Below are 23,651 nucleotides of genomic sequence, written 5' to 3' on the forward strand. Positions count from 1 at the left end.
ATCAATAAAAATGCATGGGTCAATAAAAATGCATGGATCAATAAAAATGCATGGATCAATAAAAACGCATGGATCAATAAAAATGCATGGATCAATAAAAACGCATGGATCAATAAAAACGCATGGGTCAATAAAAACGCATGGGTCAATAAAAACGCATGGGTCAATAAAAGCGCATGGGCCAAGAAAAATCCTATTATTACTAAAGCCTGTTACAGCTTGTGAATTTCAAAAATGCAATCTGGACGTGAGGACACTTTAGAAGAACGCGACGCAATAAAATTCTGTTTTAAACTTGGAAAAAATGCCACAGAAACGTATGTAATGCTTCATACTGCTTTTGGACCATCTTGCATGAATCGAGCATCAGTTTTTGAGTGGCATAAGAGATTAAAGGAAGGCAGGGAGCCTGGGAGGGATGATGAGAGGTGTGGGAGGAGTAAGGAAATCAGAACACCAGAATTGATTGGCCAAATAAAGAATTTCTTGAATAAGGACCGTTGTGTGTTTATAGAGACAAGAAGTGCATAATTTGATGTCAGTGTGGGAACTGTGCACACAATTATTCACGAGGAACTGAAGATGCGGAAGGTTTGCGGAAATGCATCAGTCCAGAACTTCATCCCTGTCACAGACTATTTGACCAAGATGGACATCAAGACAATTCCTTACCCCTCGCTATAAACTATACCTTCCTCCCTGTGACGTTTTGTTATTCCCTAAGCTCAAGGAAAACTTTAGATGTTGTTGTTATGGGACAATTGAGGAGATGACAGATGTTGTGACGAGGGTCATGACACGCCCACACAAGAGAACTTCCATTGGGGCTTCCTGAAGTTGTTGGAATGGTACAATAAGTGCATTGCAGCCGAAGGAGATTACTTCGAATGGGACTAGAGTTTCATGTGTCTATTATCAATAAAAGTACCCATACAAATAAAGTCTGGAAACGTATTGAAGGAAGCTCGTATCTAAACTTTTTTTTTTTTACACAGTGATCACCACTTATCAAGGCCCGGAAGCCACTCAGAGATAAGGGTTATTGCAAGTACATTACGTTAGTGTGGAGATTTGATGAAGTGTTTACTTAAGGGGGCGGTTCATTAGGAATTTGTTAACATTGGACTTGAACATATCCAAGTTGTAGTCCGGTGGGAAGCAGGCAGACGGAAGAGAGTTCCACAGGCGTGCAGTTCTAAGAAAGAAACTATAATATATTGATACGGATTCTAGAGACAAGGTTAAGCAACATTTTATCTAAGATAATAGAAACTGTAAAAATGTTTAGATTGGTAAATTAACTTAAGATTATATATGATATAAAATATATATAATATATACACATATAGAATATACATAATATACACACATATAAACATATATATATGATATAAAATATACATAATATATACACATATAGACATGTATATGCTATAAAATATTTATAATATATACACATATAAAACATATATAATTTTTTTTTTTTTTACATAGGCATCACCACATTATCAAGGCCAAGAGGCCACTCAAGGATAAGGGTTAAAGAGTGTACAGTAGAAATTGGACAATATAGTAATCATTAGTAATGAAAATTTGGTAAATTTGATAACTTATATGGAACGGCTCATCAAGAACTTATTTACGTTAGACTTGAAGACAACCATATTGTAGTCAGCCGGAAAGCAGGAAAACGGAAGACAATTCCACAGACGTGCAGTTCTGAGAAAGAAGCTTTGTTCATGGAATCTACGTTTAGGTTTAGGCACAGATAAAGAGTGGGGCGAATTATTGATAGTGTTTACAGCTAGACGAGTGTTTCTTGTGAAAGTTTGGTGAGGGGGGACCATAGATTGAAGCTCAGTCGAACACTTTCCATGAAAATAACGATACATCAGTGACAAACTCGCAACATCTCTTCTGTGGGATAGAGGTTGCAAGGAAGAGAAAAGGACATTTCCTACGAGGCCACAAAGTCTATTTTGAACTCTATCAAGGCAGACCAAGTCCTTTCTAGCAGCTCCTGCCCAGATGTGGCAACAGTATTCCATCCTTGGACGTACCTGGCTCTTATATAGATAGAGAATAGCATCAGCAGTGAGATATCTACCGGATCGATAGAAAGATCCCACTATTTTTCCAGCAGCCTTGGCAACAGATTTGATGTACGTGTTCCATTTAAGATCAGGAGTAATGGTCAAGCCAAGAAGCTTGTCAAAACTTGAGGCCTCCTGAAGACGAGAGCCATTCATTTCAATTGATGCCAGATGTGGATCAGAATGTTGATGATGTAAAGAGAGAAGCTTGGTTTTAGATGCATTAAAAGTAACCAGCCACTCCTTCCCCCATTGTACTACGTGCTCAAGATCAGAGGAAAGAGAATTGGAGAGAACTTGGTCGTTTACTGTCTTAGATGTGCTACCATAAATGGTAGTGTCGTCAGCATAAATGTCTACAAATGATGTAAGGATGTGATTTGGAAGATCATTAATGTAGATCAGGAAAAGAGTTGGGCCCAGGATGGAACCCTGAGGGACACCGGCATTAATACTGTGAGCTTCTGATTTTTGCCCCTCAACTACTACTCTTATGAACCTATCAGAAAGAAATGATTTAATAATTGAGAAGACATTTCGAGCAATACCATAGTTAGAGATCTTATGAAGTAAACCTTTATGCCATACCCTATCAAAGGCTTTAGATATGTCAAGAGCAATTGCCCTAGAAAGGTTGCCTCCGTCGAGAGATTTGCTAATCCTATGAGATATAACTGTAAGCACATCTGCTGTAGATCTAGCAGAACGGAAACCATATTGAGTGTCACTAAGAAGGTTATTTTTGTTGAGATGGTTGATTACTTCTGTATTTAACACAGATTCCAGCAACTTACTCATGACGCACAGGAGACTTATTGGCCTGTACTGAGAGGGGGATGAGCGATCACCTGAATTCTTAAATACAGGGCATACTGATGAAATTTTCCAGGGAGATGGGAAACTATTCTCCTTAAGACAACGTTTAAACAGTTTTGTAAGTATGGGCGCTAGTTCAGGTTGAAGTTTTTTGAGTACTATAATTGGAATACCCTCAGGGCCAGTTGCTTTACTGGAATCAAGGTTTTTGATTAGCTTGGCAACATCACGTACAGATATACGTATATCACATAGCGTGTTTTCTGATATAGGAGGAAATATTGGGGGTTGGCAGCCTTGATCGCAAAGGGTAGAATTAGCTGCAAAGTTCTTGACAAAGAGATTGGCTTTGTCTGATGCTGACGAGATTACCTCAGGTCCATTGATAATAGTTGGGATGGAGCGCACGCTTCTGTTCAGGATTCTGTTTGCTATTTGCCAAAACTGGTGGGAACCAAGCCGTTGTTCAGCTACTTTGGACTTAACAGATTGAGCATACAACTCTCTTGCATTCTTTATTACTTTCTTACAATGGTTGCTGGCAGTCCTGAAAGCGGCTTTAGTTTCCATACATGTATTACGTTGGAAACAGTGGAAAAAGTGATTTCTGTGCGTAATGGCAGCAGCACCTTCTGGAGAGAACCATGGCTGGCTGTTAGGTTTTTGCTGAAACTTTTTCGAGGGTATGAAACGGTCAATACCTACAATTAACCATTCCGTCAGGTTTAATACCATAGAGGACACATCATTTTTAAACATGGAATGCAGAGGTAGATCAGATATAAATGTACGGAAGCTATCCCAGTCAGTAATATATACACATATAAGCATATACGAGTTCTTTTTTTGTTTTTGTTTTTTTTGCTCAGCATACACCTCCAAACACCCGCGCAACGCCGGGCACCCATGTAACTATTATATATATACATATAAAATATACATAATATACACACATATAAACATATATATATGATATAAAATATATATAATATATACACATATAAAATATACATAATATACACACATATAAACATATATATATGATATAAAATATATATAATATATACACGTATAGAATATACATAATATATACACATATAGTATATACATAATATATACACATAAACATATATATATATATGATATAAAATATATATAATATATACACATATAGAATATACATAATATATACACATATAGAATATGCATAATATATACACATATAAACATATATATATGATATAAAATATACATAATATATACACATATAGAATATTCATAATATACACACATATAAACATATATATATATATGATATAAAATATATATGATATATACACATATAGAATATACATAATATACACACATATAAACATATATATATATGAGATAAAATATACATAATATATACACATATAGAATATACATAATATACACACATATAAACATATATATATGATATAAAATATACATAATATATACACATATAGATATATATATGCTATAAAATATTCATAATATATACACATATAAAATATATATAATATATACACATATATGATATAAAAATTATATATAAGATATACACATATAAACATATATATTTATGGTATAATATATATAATACACACACACACATATATATATATATACACACACACCTATAAACAGATATATATATATATATATATATGATACAAATATATGTATAATATAAACACTTAAAATATATATAATATATACTCATATAAACAGATATATATATATATATATATATATATATGATACAATATATGCATAATATATACACATATAAGCATATGATATATATATATGTATATATATATATCACGTGTAGTCTACTATATATATATATATATATATATATATATATATATATGAAACAATATATGCATAATATATACACATATAAGCATATGATATATATATATATCACGTGTAGTCTACTATATATATATATATATATATATATATATATATATATATATATGAAACAATATATGCATAATATATACACACATATAAGCATATATATCTGACATAATGTATATATATATAGACATCTAAAAGTATATACTATCAACACATATGAAATATACGTAATATATACACATATAGACATATATAATATAAACACATATGAAATATACATAATATATACACATATAGACATATATAATATAAACACATATAAATATATATAATACTAGCATGGGTGCCCGCCGTTGCCCGGGTGTTTGGAGGTGTATGCTGAGCAAAAAAAAAAAAAAAAAGGTCAATTTTTTAAAATTTGACCCCTATTATGACCTCTTAAAATTTATTGTTTGGGGCTCAAATGAAGTTATTAAGATAGACCCATGTCCAAGGAACGTATATCTAAATGTTCAAGTGTTTAGACCCAAAATTGGCAGAGGAGTTTCGTAGAGTTCTCAAAGGTCAAATCCTTGAACTTTGACCCCTTAACAGCCAAATTTCTGGCCGAAACCCGATTACCTCGATTTTCCCAAATCTCAGTACCCTGTATATCAAATTTCATGTCTTTAGACTAAAAATTGACAGAGTTATTGCGTTGGGAAATGTACACAGACACACACACACAGACACTTTGAATTTTATAGATATATAGATATACACATATAAGCAAACATATACATGCTATAAAATATATATAATAAATACATATATAAATAGGTATATAGACACCTATAAATTTGAATACTTTCTCGCACTAACACTGATATTAAAAGCTCACTTTTTCAATTTAAAATATATTAAAACGAACTTCTTAATATACTCAGTCAATAATATGCAAGCGACTAAATAAAGCTTAACTACCGTTCTGAATTTTTGAGATGCGGACTGATTGTTTGTGTTACTTGTTTGGATCGGACTATTGTCCTCATCTTGAGTGTTGTTAGTGTAACGTTTCGGTTGGTGTAGCCTTCGGCCTTCATCAAAAGAATATAAAAGAGAAAGGTTGCTGAATCGGCGCCAGTAACTTTTCTTCTTTTCCTAGATGGCGACTAATATGCCTGACGAAAGCTACATTGACTGAAAAGTTGCAGAAATAAGATGAGTAATACAAAGGTTAACTAATTTGCATATTCATTTGAAAATCAAACTTTCATTAATTATTCATTTTGTTCGTTTCTTATATTGGTTTCACTTAACTATTACGCCCAGTTCTATTATGCATATTTTTACATTGTGCATAATTTAGAATGAAAATACAAATGCATATACATAGATACACATATATGCATACATAGATACATAGATACATACATACGCACACATACATACATATACACATGATGATTGCAACGTCTTGTCAGACGAGTGCCACTCCCTCAGACATTTAAAATCCATGAGCCCAAATGCCTGAGGGAGTATCTATAAGAAGATGATGTTACAGAGTCTTAGCTTTGTACGACAGCTAAGTCTCTCTCTCGGTTCAAAATGTTGAGATCCAGCAACAAGCAAGAGCAAGATAGCCAGCAACAAATTAAACTGCAGACCAGCTTAATGCGGGTACTGATCTCCCGCTTTATGGTTTTTTAAATCAGAGATTTGCTTCTCCTATATATATATATATACATACACACATACATACATACACACATACATACACACATACACACATACATACACATACATACACGCATACATACATACATACATACACATACATACACACATACATACATACACACATACATATATACATACACATATATTCATTCATTTCGCAGAAGTTTAGATCACGTTATGCTACTTACATGTAACTCTCTTTCGGTATTTTTTTAATGTTGTCCACACTTATGCCACAGACAATATTGCCCAACGTTTGCAAATCCATGCTGCTGATGCCGCTAATGTCATCGCCTAGTTGTTTTTTAGCGAATAATAAAAACGTATCTGTCAACTGAAAAGAAACAAAACAAAAAGAAAAAAAAAAACAAGAATGTTACAATAGTTAAAATCATAATATACCAATGTGATACTATGAACGTATGACTGCCAGGGAGTGTAAGGAAGTGATTCATAAAAGAAAGAAAAAGTACAAAAAGTCATGGCAATGGTTAGAATTAATATCGGAAGTAGGATTTTTTTTTTACAAGTGAGTCACCACTTATCAAGGTCCGAAGACCACTCGAGGATAAGGGTTAATGAATGTACTGTAATCGTTAGTGGCGGAAAGTGTGTATAATTTGATTAAGAAAAAACTTGTTTGCATTAGACTTGAAGACAACCATATTGTAGTCAGCTGGAAAGCAGGCCAGCGGACAGCTCTAGGAAAGAGCTTTCTTCATGGAATATGCATTTAGATTTATGTACAGATAAAAAGTGGGGGGGGGAATTATTGATAGTGGTTGTGGTGAGTCATCTGAGTATGGCCACTCTGACGAACTACAAGCTCTTGTACCCCCTGGACGTAAATACCCCTGGCAAACCCAACAAGCAGCAAAATCCCACCCCTACACAGAAGAAATCCCCAGATGCCAGAAAGCCTTCTACTCTAATAGTTTCTTTCCCAGAACTGCTAAACTTTGGAATTCCCTTCCGGGTCCTACTTTCCCGACTCTCCTGGCATGCAGAAGTTCAAGTGTAATGTAAACAGACATCTTGCTGCGAAACTCCCTACATAGTGTCCCTGCATTTATGTCCCAAATAGTAGCTCCCTACATCAAAGTGGCACTGTGTCTTGTCTGGGGTGAAAATGCAATAATAATGATAAAAAGAAAGACCGGACATAGGATTTCCAATCCTGAAGTCAATATATTTAGAAGTTTTGAGATAGTTAACATTAGTTTTCAGTTGACGACAGTATACAGCGCGGAGCAGATTGGGGAGCTTTTATGTATGCACGCAGACAACAGGACATACGTTGTACATAAGAGTGTTTTATACATCCGTAACTACAAAATACATTTGTTCACTGGCGGTTGATACTTTGAAGCCTTGTAAATAAATACTAGGTACGGGAAATTTTAATGGCTGCTTAGGTATGGGACCTGGTTTTGAACGCCGGTTAATCATAATATTTTAAAAATTTTCGGTTATTTTTTGATTATGTTTAAAATATTACAGCTTAAAGTTAATTTCCCAAAGAAAAAATAGCGTATGAAATAAAAAATATATGGAATAATTTTATCTCAAATCTGAAAACCGTATATTTCACGTAAAAATTCATTATCACAAATATCGTGTTTATATATTTTTGGCAAGAGAAATATAAGTTTTCTCGAATTATTTCCAAGTGAAGTATTAAGTTAAAGTCTTAAAATAATGAATTAATACAATAAATGTACTTAACTTTTGATAAAAAGGGTAATAATTATCCAAAAATATGGCCATGGTAGAAACAAGATTAGTTTCGTGTCAAAACAAAGTCATGGCGGCAAAATTCAAAGAAGTACGGAAGCACATTAATGACATAATTTCATTATTATTTAACAATGTTACGACTTATCGAGCATTTTTTTTTGCAGTTGCAGACCCCCTCCATGCACTTAAAAATTCATAAAAATTTAGGAAATCAACCAATTTTTATGAAAATTTCAGTATTTATTAATTAATGATCATAGAATACAAAGAACTCATTATGGTGTTCCAGAATTTTGACCGACTCTATTTTGGAGTCGAAAAGTTATGCAACTCCAAAACAGTTCTAACTCTGCAGGCTTTCCGATAGCTTTATTTTTTAATAGAAAAAAATACTTAAAAATAACGTAACGTAATGTACTTGCAATAACCCTTATCCCTGAGTGGCTTCCGGGCCTTGATAAGTGGTGACCACCGTGTAAAAAAAAAAAAGTTAGAACACACACAAAAAATGCGAATGTCGGACAGAGCAAGAACAAGAAGAAATGGAGATAAAAAAAAAAAGAAAGAAAAACAAGATGGCGTCGGATAACGAGAAAATCACTTTAATATAACTTTTATTATGTAATCTCTTACGTTTGAAAAAGGTCATCTTTCTTTGTTATCATAAGTATTTACCATTGTTTGTTTCAGCTATTTTATTTTTCACTCTTTCAATGTTTTTTCCCCTTTGTATCTAAGTGGCCGAGCTATGCAAACTGAAGAAGGCCAGAGGATAAGTTGGTCGAAACGTGATAAAACAAACTATGAAGATGAGGATAACAGTCCGCAAATAAATAAAAGAAAGACTTACCTTTGCAGATTCCCAGTTGTTTTGTTTTCCAACTTCGAATGCATTATCGCGAGACAATGATGCTAACGCATTAATTTGGTCAGTTGTCAAGCCAGGTATAATCGCGCTAGCTACGCTCATATGAGTTGAGTTCCAGCTACTTGGTTGGCCCCAAGCCTGAGTTGAAAATAAAAGAAAATTGTTATTTATGAGCCCTCTTTGGGGATCATCTCATTAAACAGAAGACTCTAAATGATTTTTAATGTTTATTTTCAAATTAAATATATTTTAAAACTAGCTGGCAGCCCGGCGTTGCCCGGTCATACAATACGCTTAAACATAATATTTTAATGTATGCACATATTACAAGGAATCTGTTCATGGACTAATTCGCAAAAAACAAAAAAAAAAAAAACCCAAAAAACAAAAAAAAAAAAACAAAAAAATAAAAAATTAAAAAAATAATAATGATAATGTCGTTCATCAGATTCCGTCAGTGTTTGTTTACAATATCACGTCAGCTGATATTTGGGCTTCACAATAAATACCCTGGAAAAGTATCTTCTGATTAATGTTTAGTTTAGTTTTAAAATTTGCAAACGAAGAAATGATTTGCAGCGATTTTAAATGGGTTCATTAATAATAAAAATATAAAATGAAACGGTGAGGTATACCAGGGCTTAAACAGGGGATCATTCGATCTGCAGTCGAATGCCCCGCCACTAAGCTATATCTCTAGATTATAATAAATTTGTTTTTGTAAGAAATGATTTGCAGCGATTTTAAATGGGTTCATTAATAATAAAAATATAAAATGAAACGGTGAGGTATACCAGGGCTTAAACAGGGGATCATTCGATCTGCAGTCGAATGCCCCGCCACTAAGCTATATCTCTAGATTATAATAAATTTGTTTTTGTAAGAAATGATTTGCTGAGATTTTATTATCTCCCTTGCCCGTGTAATGAAAAATATTCCCCTGTAAAAATTATTTTTTTTTTATCTATCAGAGAAAAAAAAGCTATTTTTAAGATGGGACTTTTTCGATTTCCGATACTTATCGGATGAATTTCTGTACAAAACGTATCTAAGAACACTGCCAGACATGTGAATTATCATTGTGTGAAATTTGCAAAAAATAGACCCAACTGTTTTGGAATCTATGAGGAAGGAACTCACACACATACACACGCACGCACGCACGCACACACACACACACACACACACACACACACACACACACACACACACACACACAGAGTGACTTTTAATCAGTGAATGGCGGTGATCAAGCTGGTTTTGGTGTTGTGGGAGGTCATGTTGGTGATGTTCTCGACGTATGGCCAAACGAAGTCGTCCAGCAGGTTCAGGTCGGGGGAGGATGGGGGAGGGCTGTGAGAGAAGGGTACAAAGTCAAAGTACTCCTTCTAAAGGCAAGCCGGGGTCTTTTTTGGACTGAAGAGTGTGGTGATCCCCTGGTTCAATCAGGTGGCTGCTAGGTAACCCTAAGTGTGGCATCAGAACTCGGCTTTGCTTCAGAAGGAGTCCTACGACTTTGTACCCCACTTTTACTGGCTCACCTGCTCTCCCGACCTCAACCCATTGGACGACTTTGTTTGGTTATATATCGAGAACATCAAAGCCAACCTGATCGCCAACTATTTGCCGAGTATTCGCCAAGCTCTCGCCGGTGCTTGTAGAAAATGGCATGCTCCCGGTACTGGACCTATATCGAGGTGGTGATTGAGGCTGAAGGCGGCTACATTCAATAGATGTCAGCTCTAATACATAATCAAGTTAACTGAATTGATTTTTTTCAATAAAAGTTTTAAAATAAAGCTGTTGTAATTGTCTGTATTTTTGAGATGAGGTGTTTTCATTGATTGAGATTGTCGGACTGACTTCCTCATCAAAACGGCCGAAACGTTGTGACGATAACAACCAAGATGAGGAAGTCAGTCGGACAATCTCAATCAATAAAGCTGTTGCGTTGTTTTCTTTAGGGTGACAATTTTATCGTTCCACTATGCATTGTATTTAATAGTGAGGAACAGAAACAAACTTGGTGTTGTCTGGGAGCAATAAAATTGTCAGTATCAACGTTATTTCTCTGCATATTTTTATTTTTACCTTACTACTATATTCCAATATTATATTTGATAAGTGAGGCGAGAGGAGGGAAATCACAGAAACTTTTGTTTTACTCAGTGTTGTCCAGGAGCAATAAAATTGTCATTACTATATTTGGTGACACATCATCATCATCATCATCGTCATCATCCATCATCATCGTCATCATCATCGTCACCACCACCACCACCACCACCACCACCACCACCACCACCACCACCACCACCACCACCACCATCATTTGGGGCAGATATTTCTTCCTCAACTTCTGGATTTTTCTGCATAATTCAGCTCTTTGCTGAGCAGACTTACCGCAATTGCTTTATCTGCAAAAACTTTCCGTTGGTCATTCTTCCAGGCCGTTATTTGGCTGAGTCCGCCCATACATTCATCAAAATTAGTCGTACAGATCATGTTGGACAGATCAGAAGCAGAAACCTGGACGGCAGCCGATCCAAGACTCACTAGATCAGAACATCTACAGGAAACTGAATTAAAAAAACAAAACAAAAACAAAAATGGATTTTAAGATGAGGATTAATATCGCCAAGGCTGCTGCAAAGAAGGTGGGCTCCCTCTATCGAGCTAGAAGACTACTCACACCTGAGAGTATCCTGTACCTCTACAAAGCCACCATTCACCCATGCATGGAGTATTGTTGCCACATGTGGGCTGGTGCATCTACCACTAGCCTCTCCCTCTTGGATAAGGTTCAGAAAAGTTTTCAATCTAATAGGTCCCACTTTGTCAACTAAGCTCCAACCTCTGTCCCATCGCTGCAATATTGCATCTCTGTGCCTGTTTTACAAATATTTTAATGGAATAAGATCTCACCCCTTCATTGTTGATGCCCCCAAATGCCAGAAAGCTTTCTATTCTAATAGTTTCTTTCCCTCAAACAGCTAGAATCTGGAACTCCCTTCCTGCTACCCGCTTCCCTGACTGTACTGATATGCAGAAGTTTAAATGTAATGTAAACCAACATCTTGTTAATCTTTCCTAGGCACGGTTCCCAAATAGTAACCCCTTACGTCCAAGTGACGATATGGCTTCTTAGGGGTGGAGGTGAGTAAAACAAAAACAAAAACAAAAACGAAAACGAAAAAAGAAAAACTCACCTGTGCTTCTTTTCCGGCGAGCACTCGGAGGAGGAGCTGTGGATGCGAGGAGGAGGTCGACGAGTTTGTCGATTATTGGATCCATTTCATTGCACTCACTCGCCGCTCTGTTGTCAGCGAGGCACAAATGTTTCCGCACAATTAAGGCATCAGTATATTTAGCAAGACTTCCAAATGCTTTCTTAATACTATCCTGAAAGAAACAAAATGAGATTACATTAAAGCAATTGCCTACCCAATGCAATGATCACCTACTTCCGAACCTAATATCACTTTTTAAGAATGTGTAACTATTTTTTTCTTTTTTAAATCGTAACTATTTGCGTACACAACATTTACAGAAAAAAAAAAATACATAACTGCTCCCCACCCCTCCGAAGTCAGAGAAATCTTAGTCAGCAACACACAAATAATACACCATGAAACCAACGTTAAAATATGAAAAATCTTGGAAGCGGTATATATAAGAACTCAGAAACCTGTCCTAAATATGGTTTCTTTTCAAACCAGCCAAAACATTTTAAAATGCCTATTATAACCCCTTTTCCCTTTCTAACCTCAAAACTAGACACCCCCTCCCTCCCCACTCAGCAAAAACGGCTTCACCACATTTTCCGACTGCCACTGCTACTAACAAGCATTCGCCTGTCAGCACAACTAAATCTTACATATTCCCCTGATGATGTCTTGACAAAAGATGGAAAAAAAAAAAAAAATCGTGACAAATCTAACGATGGGAAATTTTTAATACCTTTTATCTATAGACAAAAATCACCATAAAAAATTGTAATTATAAAAAAGTATAACTAAACAAAATCTCTCTGTTTCTTTAGCAATGTTTGTTTAAATAAAAAAATGCTGCCTAAATATACACGATATATATATATATATATATATATATATATATATATATATATATATATATATATATATATTAATCGTCTTCTTCTAATATCGTCTTTTCAAATCATAATAATCACTTCTGCCCAAGTCTGACGAAGTTACTGGATTGCTGATACGATTCGATAGCAGAAACATGTATAACTAAACAGATAAAACAGTAATAAATTAAAAATATATATATTTGCTCTTCAATAGTATTGAGCACCTTCTTTAAGTTTTACTATTTACCAGTTCTGCTAAATTTTGTTCCTACTCAGTTGAGCACTATACCCTAAAAACTTGGATTGTTACCATTATTATGAAAAAGGTGAACTTCAACTTGTCCCTTAAAAACATATCCACGACAAGCAACAGAAACTATCTGTTACACCTCACCCTAAGAATCGAAGAATTAATGAGAAGAATGCGATGGAAGGCATATTTTTCCCTGAAGGATAGACACATAAAAGACAACCACACGGATTACCATGGATTTGTCAATCAAGATACAGCCCCAACTGTTGACCAACTCCACGATTTTGAAACAGACCTCATGGAACTTACAAACAAAGTATCCTTTAACCACAGAAAAAAAAACTCATTCCAGCACCACCAAGGCTAACTAGTCAAAAACATTAACACATTAACCTTTATCCTCGAGTGGCCTACGGGTCTTGATAAGCGACGACCCCTATGTAAAAAAAAAAAAAAAAAAAAAAAAAAAAAAGAGAGAGAAAGCGATATATCCCTGGAGGAACATATTCAGTATAAATCAATCCAGATTACATGATGGTCAACCCACACACTAAGTATAACAGGTTTATTGTAGAAAATTATGCTGACGACACTACCATCTATGGTAGCACATCTAAGACAGTAAACGACTAAGTTCTCTCCAATTCTCTCTCCTCTGATCTTGAGCACGTAGTACAATGGGGAAAGGAGTGGCTGGTTACTTTTAATGCATCTAAAACCAAGCTTCTCTCTTTACATCATCAACATTCTAATTCACATTTGTCATCAATTGAAATGAATGGCTCTCGTCTTCAGGAGGCCTCAAGTTTTGACAAGCTTCTGGGCTTGACCATTACTCCTAATCTTAAATGGAACACGTATATCAAATCTGTTGCCAAGGCCGCTGGAAAAATGGTGGGATCTTTCTATCGATCCAGTAGATATCTCACTGCTGATGCTATTCTCTACCTATATAAGAGCCAGGTACGTCCAAGGATGGAATACTGTTGCCACATCTGGGCAGGAGCTGCTAGAAAAGACTTGTCCTGCCTTGATAGGGTTCGAAATAGACTCCGTGGCCTGGTGAGAGATGTCCTTTTCTCTTCGCTACAACCTCTATCTCACAGAAGAGATGTTGCGAGTTTGTCTCTGCTTTATCGTTATTTTCATGGAAAGTGTTCGACTGAGCTTCAATCTATGGTCCCCCATCGCCAAACTTTCACAAGAAACACTTGTCTAGCTGAAAACACTATCAATAATTCCCCCCCCCCCTCTCTTTATCTGTGCCTAAACCTAAACATAGATTCCATGAGCAAAGCTTCTTTCTTAGAACTGCACGCCTGTGGAATTGTCTTCCGTTTTCCTGCTTTCCAGCCGTCTATAATATGGTTGTCTTCAATTCCAACGTGAACAAGTTTCTGATGAGCCGTTCCACTTAAGTTAATAAATTTACTGAACTTCCATTACTATCGATTACTATATTGTCCTTTTGACTACTCTACACTCTTTAACCCTTATCCTTGAGTGGCCTATCGGCCTTGATAAGTGATGATGCCTATGTAAAAAAAACCCAAAAAATCTCTAAATCATTGTATGTCAAAGCTGATAAAACACAAATCTTTTACAAGATCCATAAACAAAAGCACCTACTACATGAAAACATTATCAACAACTATAAAAAAGCAGATACAAATCTAATTAAGGATATTAATATATATAGCAAAAAAAATTGCTGACGCACTCAACATTAGCAAAACCCGATACTATGACCACAAAAGTACATTCAACAATAAAAAACACCGTATAAAAACAACACTAGCGAATAAATACTGGGAACTCAAAGAAAGCGGACATTCGCCGGTAGTCAAATGGAAAATGATAAGACAAGCTACCACGTGTAGGTATTTAGACGACCCATGTAGATTATGCCTTCATGAAAAATTTGCTATCCTGTACTTTAAAGAACCCCAAAATCTATTAAACTGTAGACGAGAAATAACAAATAACTGTGTTCACAAAATAAAATTTACTCTAGGATAGCGATACAAAATAGTTTTAAAACTAACAAAAACAATAGAAATAAAACAAATAAATAAACAAATAAATAAATTAAATAAACATGAATATACATAAACGATCACACATATATGTATATATATTTATATATATGTGTATATATGTATGTACACATATGTATATTTATATATAAATTAACAAAAAAGAAAAAGAAAAAAGTCTGCCTTAAACCACTAACCTAGTTTTAAAACAGATTCTTTGTTCGATAAAGTGCATGCCCATTGGCTGATAGGAAGGGGCGCGGTGGATACTAGAAAGCTGATTGACTAACAAAATCCTCAATAGAAGAGGACCATATAAAAACGATAAACAACCACAGAATTCGCGCATAAGCCTGAGGAATCCTAGAGTGGATGAAACGCCGAATATTCAGTGTAGCTTAATCGCGATATATATTTTATAAATTACTAACTAGCTCTACCTATGTATTGAGCACTTTTGAAGTAAATACTTAAAGTTTACGCATTAATCTATACTTTCGTATAAATTTATGTGAGTAAATGAAGTAGTTATATATATATATATATATATATATATATATACTATCGTCCCATCACTAATATATATATATATATATATATATATATATATATATATATATATATATATATGTATACTATCGTCCCATCACTAATATATATATATATATATATATATATATATATATATATATATATTATTGATGGGACGATTCCAATGTTTTTCGCAATTCTAATACAATTACTGATTCTGTGCAAAGTTCCCGATACTGATACAATTACCGATTTCGATTCCGATTCTTTATAAATCTCTAATTATTTAACTATAAGATTGTTATTTTCCCCGACCTTTGTTAAACAACACATGTTAAATATGCAGATATTTTCCTGAACGTTAAAATACACTTGTGGAGGATGATCTATCGATTTTAACCTGACTGGTATTTTAAAATCAATAAATATTTATTATTTTATTATTACCAGCAATGGAAGGTTTTACTTTAAACAAAATTAAATAAAAAGAGACAATTAAAAGAATCGTTTTGGCATCAGAAAACAGGCATCAATTTTTCCGATTCCGATACCGATTCCGATATCGATGCCCTCAAATCTTCCGATTTTTCCGATTCTGATCAATCGTCCCAACACTAGTGTAATGATTAGAACCTTTGACTGTCATTTGTGCGGTGGGGTTTCGATCCTGGCTTGGAGTATTTACCTGTCTAGCCACACTGATGAGCTGTGATACAGCAAAACAGTACTGTATGTAGATGACTATATATATATATATATATATATATATATATATATATATATATGAACAAATGAAACAAATGAATTTGTTCATATTATAAGCTCTATTTCCTTTTCGGTTTTATTGAGCTTTTACATCTGGCTGAGTTTATTTTACTTGTAAATATTAACTCTTTAATATTTATAATATATTTTAAGTTTATCATTTTGATTACCTTGGTAAACTTATCGTAATTTTTTTATTATATATATATATATATATATATATATATATATGTATATATATAAATTGACAAGAGAGTATTACTTAAAAGATTATTACTTAAAACTCAATAAATGCTCCTTACCTCCAAGTGGCACAGTGTCTTGTTTCAAGTGAAAACCATAAAAAAAGAAATCATTACCTGTGTCCATTTGCAGCAAAGAAGTGGGAACTTATTTATATAAGAAAATAATCCCTCATACTAAAATTTGAAATATTTCATTCGTCATCACAAAAAGAAATTGTTGGTACCTACTTTTGGGATTTGGTTGGTGTCACTCATAGCAGCGGTGAAGATGCTTGCTTGTTCGACCTGATCTGCCGTGAAAGTGGAACGATCTTTAAAGCTTTTAAAGAAAAAAGAAAAACAAAAATAAAACCAACAATTTTCCTATACAAAACAACCAAACCAAACATCATGAATAAATATTTGAAAATATAAAGAACTTGAACCATAAAAACTTTTTTTTTTCCAAAATTACTGTATCCTGCATTAAATAACCTAAAAAGGGTTGATATGCTGAAAAGCAACCAAACCAATCATTAAAAACGAATGAATTTTTTTTCACAATATAGCTGAGAAGGTGATCTATAAACTGAAATAATTGTTTGAAATTTGGTAGAAAAATGAGTGAGCAGTGAAGCTTTAAAGCAGTTCTTAATGACTAAAACTGCCACTTAACCATATATTCAACATGGCAATGTTTGAATTATATATATATATGAATGGAAATGTATAAAAGCTTATAACTTTTCTTTATTCGTTTTCAATTGGTGACGTGCAGGAATACAAAATAATATTATGAAAAAAAATTAAAAAACTTTTTTTATAAGTACATAATTTTCGACCGGTCCTTCAGTCTTCATCAGTGTAGTGCTTATATATATATATATATATATATATATATATATATATATATATATATATATATATATATATATATATATATATATATGATGGACTCTCCCGTCGATTTCGACGTATGAGGTTCGGACAACCCATATTTCTAAAACTCATTTATGCTTTCGCCTCTGATGACTTTTTAGTCCAGCAAGGGACTTGCAAACAAGGCCACAAATAGAACATGAATGTGGATTTAATGCTGCAGATATTGGTGCGGCTGGTAGACGTTTTGCTCTTACTCTGTTTTCTTTCAGTTGCGTTAAGCTTTCAGATTGAAACCTCTGGAGACCTTCAAAACACCTTGATCTCCATCCTTTTCGGTCATTCACCTCATCTTCAAGACTCCTGTATGGTATGTTCACTGCAGACAAGTTACTCTTCAACTTGTCCTTGTACCTAAGCCAAGGACGTCCGACAATTCTTTTACCACCCTCAAATTGACTGTACATCGCAATTTTTGAAATTCTGTCATCGGGCATCCTCAATACATGACCAGCCCACCGCAATTGCGATTATTATTCATATATATTATTATTCATATATATATATATATATATATATATATATATATATATATATATATATATATATATGAATAAAAAAGAATACGAAAAGTATAAAAGCTATAACTTTTCTTTATTCGTTTTCAATTGGTGACGTGCAGGAATACAAAATAATATTATGAAAAAAAATTAAAAAAACTTTTTTTATAAGTACATAATTTTCAACCGGTCCTTCAGTCTTCATCGGTGTAGTGCTTATATATATATATATATATATATATATATATATATATATATATATATATATATATATATATATAAATTCCCGTTCACATACACCTTTCAGAATAAAGCGAGAACCCAGAACTAGATAGAATCGAGCAATTGCATCGACAACGGACAACGCCAGACCCAACGAACGGGAATTTATATATCTATCTATAATCTCCTCTTAATGTCTAATATATGTAGAAAAAAGCGGGTCATCCTTCGTAGGGACGTGATGTCCCTCAACAAATAAGGTTGTTCCGTAATCGTGTCTGGGGAGTCGGCTAATTTCAGTTAAGTTTGTAAGATGTGATATCTACCGCCTGCATACCAGCAGTAACTATCTTAGTTGTATGTGACGCGTTGCTCGTCACATCGTAGACTGTAGAACTGGATGAAAATATAAGAATTTAAAAAAATCGAGGCATAGTCAATAGATTGCGCCGTGGCCCATTTCGTTAGGTCGTCAGTATTGCACACTTCATGAGTGCGACGATCTGGGTTCGCGCCTATGTCGGAGCACGTCACTGATGAGATGCAGTACATCAAAACCCACTTTGGGTCTGGCGTTGTCCGTTGTCGATGCAATTGCTCGATTCTATCTAGTTCTGGGTTCTAGCTTTATCCTGAAAGGTGTATATTGAACGGGAATTTATATATCTATCTATAATCTCCTCTTAATGTCTAATATATATATATATATATATATATATATATATATATATATATATATATAAAGGGCCGCTAATGGGTCAAAATTTAAATATTGGTACTTGGGGGGGGGTCATCATATTTTATCTGTTTCACGAAGTTTGCAAACACGTTTTAAAGATCGTGATAAGCTGGTCTACTAGTTATCATACCTGACTCACATATTTTACGACTGGTTAACGCCAAATGGCCTGCTAGTATTTCTATACAGTGTAGATTGAACCAAATTACATTTTTTGCTTACCCATTTAACTCAGATATCTTCTTGCCAATCGCGTCGAACACTGACTGCTCATTTACATGCTTTCCCAAAACCGCGGCCCCTTGTAAGACACTGTCAGGGGTCAATCTGTTAATATCATCCGTTGCCAGGTAAGCGTTCATTGAACCCATCTTGCCAAATGTTATCTTTTTATCTATTAACAGCTGTAAAAAAAGTAAAATAAAAGATAACAGATTAAAACAAACATAAAAATAAATAATAAAAAGAAATTCACCATTTGAAACACTCGATAACAAATTAAGATTTACCGATTAGAAAGACTAGTCCAGTGTGAAATTGTTTTTTTTTTATTTGAATATTGCTATTTATTAAAAATAAATGAAAAAAAAATTCAATTTTATTTTTTTTTTCCGTTTTACTAAATATAATTCAGTTTTACTAAATAGCAATCTATAAAATTATAAAACTCAAATGACCTTGTAACGAGTGATGTAACCCACTTTCCGGTTTACGACATCACGCATGCGCACATAAACATTAACCCATAACAACGTAAACAAATAAACACAAATTGCTTCTTTTGCAGATTTTGACCTGTGCACTGAAATATTAACGTTATTATTTCGAAATTATTATTTAACATGGGAAGAGTGAGGGTGTTTTATTCTTTTTTACAACTATACTGTCGCTATTTTCTTACAACTAAACAACTTTAACCTGTTGACAAACATAAGAACAATTGTAGTAAAGCCAAGACTACTACTACTACTACTACTACTACTACTATTATTACTACTACTACTCTCTATCCGTCCCTTTTCCTTCCTTCCTTCCTTCTTTTTATTTTTTATTTACATTTCTAGATACAAAATAGTTGTGTGAGAACGGTGAATTTGTTGACACATCTGTTTCAATATTAGTTTTATTTTATTTTATTTTATTTATTTAGGTTTTATTTTTTTGCTTCAGGTTTTATTAATTATTTCTTTTTTTATATTTTAAGTTTCTATAACTTGGTTGAAGGATTCCAATATGGGTTTTTCATTCTTATATTTCTCATCGGTAGGTTCATGTGCGTTTTTGCTGCTAAATGACTTTCGTCGGCATTCGATTCGTAGGAAAATCATGTTTAATTTTCGATTTTTGAGCGATTATTCGAAAAAATAGATAACTTTACACGAATAGGGATGATTTTTTTTTTTTATGTTTGAGTGATCCGTCTGTGATTTTTCATTTTAATATACTTTCATAGAAATGTTTCTGTTATGTAAAAAAAACAAACTATTTTCTTTATGTCACAAGTGTCACGCTCATACATGAATTCCATAGCTAATATAACATACTGACCCAACGGGTCACGGATAGTCTAGTATTTATTAAAAACAGTTTCACGCTTGTCTGGCCTTTCTAACCGTTAAATCTTAATTTTAAATTTTAAACAGTCTATTTCTTTTTATTATAGACACCAAAACGCTGTAATCGGAAAAACAAACATCATTTTGACTTAACTCCAAACACCTCAAGTCATGCCAGGGATTACCTCCATCATTGCAAATAAGAGGAAGAAAAAGGAAAAGAAAAGAAAAAAAGAAAGAAAACGAAAACAAAAGAACATCTGTCCAATTTTCTGAAGATAAATATTGTACTATTCATAAATTTGGAAAAAAAAAAGAGAAAAATTCGTTTTAATTTTTAATAAATAACAATATTTATTAAAAATTAAAAACAATTTCACACTCGTCTAATCTTTCTAAACGTTAAATCTTAAAAAAAAGAATTGTAAATTTCTGTTACTTTTATTCACGCCAAATAAGTTACTATGACTCTTGGACGTAAGAGACTACTATTGTTGTATGATCGGGTCACATTGAATCTTTCGATAGTTCAGATAATATCACCTGTGTGAGCTATGTCCACAAATGAAATGCAATAGTATTAAAATATTTTTGATGAATATGAAGAGTAGATATTTGAATGCGCCCCACCAGAGCATTATGTGACACAAGGTCGGAAAGTGAACGATAGGCCAACTCCCCTAAAGGAGGGGCACTTTTGCCTCGACAAAAATTGCCTGAGTATCCCCGTAGGCATTCCCGGTTGGGCCGCTTCAGCCAATAGCAATAAACTTACTCCACCTGAAAGCCAGGTGGCAAGGCCTGGGAGGGTGGACTTCCTAGATGATATCCAGGTGGCGTACCTCAGTCCGACAGGTACTGGACCAGTTCCCGGCCCTGCACCTGTCATGTTGAGTTTCATGTACGGATTCTTGACCGGTACTTTTTACCCAGTCTCCAAGCCGCCGAAGCTGCAAGGATACTCATCTTCAGCACAAATGAATATGGAGAGTATGACTCCCAGAATTTGGATGATCTTATTTATAACTATGCGTTAGGACAATCAACCAATGAGAATCCTTCGACCTCTTTATAAAAATATCTAATTTTGGATTCCATTCAGTTCACTATCAATCTCAGTTTTGACACGACTGAACCACTGCTGATACGGACTGCATTGATTGTTCACCGACTGGATTTACTGCTGCCATCTTTGTTCCATAGAATCACTCAACATTCGAGATTGTAACTGCATTGATTCTTCGCCAACTGCATTTACTACTGCCATCTTTGTTCTACAGAATGGCTCAATACTTAACAGGATATATGCTCAGCCATCGACTTTGCTAAATTCGAATTGTGGTAGGTGAAATTTCTCCCAGTTGATCCTGACCTTTGATCAGTGATTGATTCTTCCACTCAGTGTTTTTTTTTTTTAAAATTCAATTTTCACCTCAAACAAGGCAAAGTGCCATTTTGAAGTGGATATAAGTTGCAGGGATATAATGAAGGGTGATGAGTAGCAGGATGTCTGTTCAAATTACACTTGAACTTCTGCATGTCAGTACAGTTGGGAAAGCAGAATCCCGGAAGGGAGTTTCAAAGTCTAGCAGGTTCTGGGAAGAAACTATTAGAGTAGAAGGCTTTCTTACACCTAGGAATCTCTACTGAGAAGGGGTGGGATTTAGTTGCTTGTCAGGTTTGTCGGAGGTATTTATGTCGAGGGGGCACAAATGCTTGTAGTTTGTCAAAGCATTAACCATTAAAGTACTTGTAGAACAGGCAGAGGGATGCAACATTTCGTCGATGGGACAGAGGCTGAAGCCTAGATGACAGTTCAGAACCTATCAGGTTGGCGACTCTCTTTTGAACCCTGTCCAGGAATGAGAGCCAAGTAGCAGATGCACCAGCCCAAATGTGACAACAGTACTCCATACATGGGCGAATGGTGGCATTATAGAGATACAGGATACTTTCAGGCATAAGTACCTTTCTAGCACGGTAAAGAGAGCTCATCTTCTTTGCAGCAGCCTTGGCAATGCTCTTAATGTATATATTCCAGTTCATGTTCCCCATAAACGTTAAGCCGAGGAGTTTAAAGGAAGTACTTTCAGGTAATGTGTTCTTGGCCATTGCTATTAGTCGTAGAAAAGGTTTCTTGTAATTATTCAAGGAGATAAATTTTGTTTTGGCAGCATTGAAGGTGACCATCAATTTTTGTTCCCATTCCATTACAGATTGGAGGTCATCCTCTAGTGTTTCTGCCATTTCCTTAGATATGTGTTCATTTGTTTTCCTTTTGTGCTTGTTATATGGATCTTTCTCTTATTTAAAAAGGATTTAACTATGCCAAGCATTCTTCCAGTGATGCCATATGATCTGATTTTCCTGAGAAGACCATTATGTCATACCCTGTCAAAAGCCTTAGATATATCTAAGACTACCGCTCTACCTTCCCTCTGCTTTGTCGAGTAAATGGTTTATACATTCAGAGATTACAGTTAGGATATCTGTTGTGGAACGGGCTTGCCTAAATCCATATTTTTACTCGGTCAGAAGTTTAGCAGCTGTAAGGTGATGGACTAGAGCTTGATTAGGTATGTGTTCATTGTGCTCTGTCGTTGACTGATTCTTTAGTTCTTCCGCCAAGGTGCGCCACTGTCATGCTGCTCCCCGGGGTTGGGGGAG

The 23,651-nt window shown here is 34.5% G+C and overlaps 1 protein-coding gene across 1 annotated transcript in view; it reads right to left on the bottom strand.

The window, feature by feature from the left end:
* LOC145266303 (uncharacterized) overlaps positions 1-23,651 on the bottom strand; it is a 215,242-nt gene that overhangs the window by 18,775 nt on the left and 172,816 nt on the right. Inside the window, exons 29-34 of the mRNA XM_080121854.1 lie at positions 19,651-19,832; positions 17,278-17,368; positions 12,336-12,528; positions 11,530-11,705; positions 9,109-9,264; positions 6,710-6,855 (exon numbers count right to left, since the gene is read on the bottom strand). Of these exons, the coding sequence (XP_079977980.1) occupies positions 6,710-6,855; positions 9,109-9,264; positions 11,530-11,705; positions 12,336-12,528; positions 17,278-17,368; positions 19,651-19,832 (944 nt within the window). The remainder of the gene's footprint in view (positions 1-6,709; positions 6,856-9,108; positions 9,265-11,529; positions 11,706-12,335; positions 12,529-17,277; positions 17,369-19,650; positions 19,833-23,651) is intronic.

Source organism: Euprymna scolopes, chromosome 41, assembly GCF_053919585.1.
Source record: "Euprymna scolopes isolate OS-2025 chromosome 41, ASM5391958v1, whole genome shotgun sequence".
Lineage (NCBI taxonomy): Eukaryota > Metazoa > Mollusca > Cephalopoda > Sepiida > Sepiolidae > Euprymna > Euprymna scolopes.